General features: G+C 44.8%; 1 protein-coding gene across 1 annotated transcript; it reads left to right on the top strand.

Moving 5' to 3' along the window:
• Positions 1–1,057: 1,057 nt before the first annotated feature.
• On the top strand, positions 1,058–1,597 carry LOC127315215 (uncharacterized). The gene has a single exon (XM_051345722.1). It carries the CDS (start codon positions 1,058–1,060, stop codon positions 1,595–1,597), a length of 540 nt encoding a protein of 179 aa, XP_051201682.1.
• Positions 1,598–2,829: the final 1,232 nt, after the last annotated feature.

Genomic DNA, 2,829 nt, shown 5'->3' with positions numbered 1-2,829 from the left:
TATTTGTTGTAAACAACCCGTAATTTTTGTAGGATTTGTTGTTAACATTGTTGTAAAGAGACAACATTTTTTTTGTTGATGCTAATAACAAAGTGATTTTTTATTTTGTTGTAACCATTTGTGACTTTGGATAAATAGTAGGTGATTATTGTTGTAATTTCAATCTGTAGCAAATTAAATGTCGCTTGACCACTTTACATCATTTTTGCAAACATATTGATTTTTTATTGTAATCGTTTGTGATTTTTTGTAAAAAAAGTTGGTGACTTTTGTTGTAATTCAATATGTAACAAATTAATGGTTTTTTTTGCAAACATATCGATTTTTGTTGTAATAGTCTCCGGTTTTTGTTAATAATAATGGCTACTTTTGTTGTAAATTGATCTTCAACAAAACAATTTGTTGGTTTAACCACTTTTATTGCGACATTACTTTTAAAAAATGTTGCGACTTTTTGTTGTAATAGTATATATTTTTTGTACGCATAGAGATGATTTTTGTTGTAATACTCTTCACATTAGCAAGGAACCGTGGGTTGGTTTCCAGAAAAATGAGGGTGGAAAATGTAAAACTGCATTTAAACTATAATCTGAGAAATATAGTACTACGGGTTGATTCTCCACAAACCGGGGGCTATAATGTAAACTTCCTAATGTGACTGATTCTGCCCGTCGGATCGCCATCGGACGGCGCGGAGGACGACCTATTTTTGGCCCCATATCGGCCGCCCGACTCGTAGCGTTCGCCAAGATGAATCCGAACGATGCTAGCAGGCCGTAACACAACTAGGCCAGATTTGGCATTGGGGCCACAAAAATTGTTTTTTTTGTACCTTCAGGCACACCGTATATATGTCGGAAAAAAAAAAGACAAAACTTAGCGTGTCCAAGGGATAGGTATCCCCAATTCCGAAACGAACACGTCTTACCGCCAAAGTGCTGATCGCCGTCTCCTATACAGTACTATGTCGGCGCGAGCACCACTTATAATAAACCTAATCCCAAGCCATGCAGAGTACGCCTCATCGATCGACACATCGAGCCGCGTAATTAGCACCATGGCAGTAGCTGGAGTCGCCGCCACATCGTGCCGGTGCAGCAGCGTGGTGTTCGTGGGGAACATCCCGTACCAGGCGAGCGAGAAGGAGCTCCGGGACGCGTGTGAGGAGATCGGCCCCGTGGTGTCCCTCCGCGTCGGCGTATCCCGGCACCAGCAGCAGCAGCAGCACGCCGGCGACCCGAACCTGCCCGTGGGCGTCGAGGACGCCACGCACGCCGCGTCGTTGGTCGCCGGGTCGGCGCCGAACGACGCCGTCACAAGGTACCTGGCGGGGATGAGCCGGCGGCAGCTGCGCGAGTTCCTGGACGCGGTGGCGAGGGAGGACGTGGGGGTCGTGGAGCGCGCGAAGAGGGCGTTCAGGGGTTTGGCCACCCTGATCGAGCAGGCGCGGATACTGGTTGAGGACATGGGGGCGGGTGACGCAGGCGCGCCCGACAAGCGGCCTGGCGGTTTGGAGGAGTCAGGGCAGGGCGCGCCGGCGGCGAAGGTGAGGAAGGTGGACGACGGCGCATCGGTTATTGCCGCCGTCTGCCGCTAACGGGCCGCACTTTATTTTCTTTGTTCGTTTCTTGTTTTGGCAGTACGTATCGTACAGGTGTACAATAGCTTCGCGTCCAAAGCCCAGTTCCCCCTAGGACAGTATACACGTCAAGAGAAACAGCTAGGCCCAGCGGCAAAACTCGGGGCGTTGTTGGGTTCGCCCAGCGATGTTTTTATTTTCCTTTTTGGGTTTTTTTCCTTTTTGTTGGTTTTTTCTGTTTCTTTTGCGTTTTTAAACTGGAACCTTTTCTAATCTGAAGCTTTTTCAGTAATTAAAATTTTAAAAAATCCAAACATTTTTAAATTAAAATATTTTTCAAATATGAACATATTTAAAATTGCAATGTTTTAAAAGTTTGAAGCATTATAATTAAATATGAAAAAAATTAGAATGAATTTTTTTGAGGTTGAACAATATTTGACAATTCCAAATATTTTAGATCAAAGTATTTTCAAAATTTGAATATTTTTCGAACTTTAAGATTTTTGGAGCTTGAATACATTTGAAAACTTGTTTTTTCCTAAATTTAAACATTTTTTAGACTTTGAACATCTTTGAGATTGAATTTTTTTCGAATATGAACATTTCAAATTTAAATATTTCATATTTAAAATATTTAAAAAATGCACATTTTCCGAAATTTAAATATTTTTAAATTTTAAGAAACAAGAAAAAAAACTGGGCCAACCAGGTCGACCCATACCACGTGCGCGATAACAGCCGACCTGGTCGACATATAGGGTTCGCAGCTTTGGCGCGCTCGCTTGGGTGCTCGTATTAATTTGCCACCTTAAGCAGGATGGAATACATCCCGATCCTTGCCTAAATAGTGCATTTCATAAGCCCATGTTCGAACTAGCCCGACATTTGGGCTCCAAATTCAGGCCGACTCGTGGCAATTTTCGGGTCGGGCTGCCCATGGTTAGGACTTCACGACGTGGCCCACCGTCCACCACATTGCGTGCACGCGCCGTGCCCATCACACTGGCGTCCCGTCCCCTCACACCGCGCTCGCGATCTCCAACACACATTGGTGGGGATTTCGATCCATCTCGCACATGAGGCCGGTCAAATTAGTCACCGGAGGCCTGATAGCGTGTATGCACACGTCCGTTGGGAACCCCAAGAGGAAGGTGTGATGCGTATAGAAGCAAGTTTTCCCTCAGTAAGAAACCAAGGTTATCGAACCAGTAGGAGCCAAGAAGCACGTTGAAGGTTGATGGCGGCGG

Source organism: Lolium perenne, chromosome 7 (genome assembly GCF_019359855.2).
Source record: "Lolium perenne isolate Kyuss_39 chromosome 7, Kyuss_2.0, whole genome shotgun sequence".
In the NCBI taxonomy this organism is placed as follows: domain Eukaryota; kingdom Viridiplantae; phylum Streptophyta; class Magnoliopsida; order Poales; family Poaceae; genus Lolium; species Lolium perenne.
Note: the sequence above shows the minus strand (reverse complement) of the source record. Positions and strands in the feature narration are given on the sequence as shown.

What these genes read in the sequence shown, in the direction of transcription:
- LOC127315215 (XM_051345722.1), top strand. Translation starts at nt 1,058, where the DNA reads ATGGCAGTAGCTGGAGTCGCCGCCACATCGTGCCGGTGCAGCAGCGTG.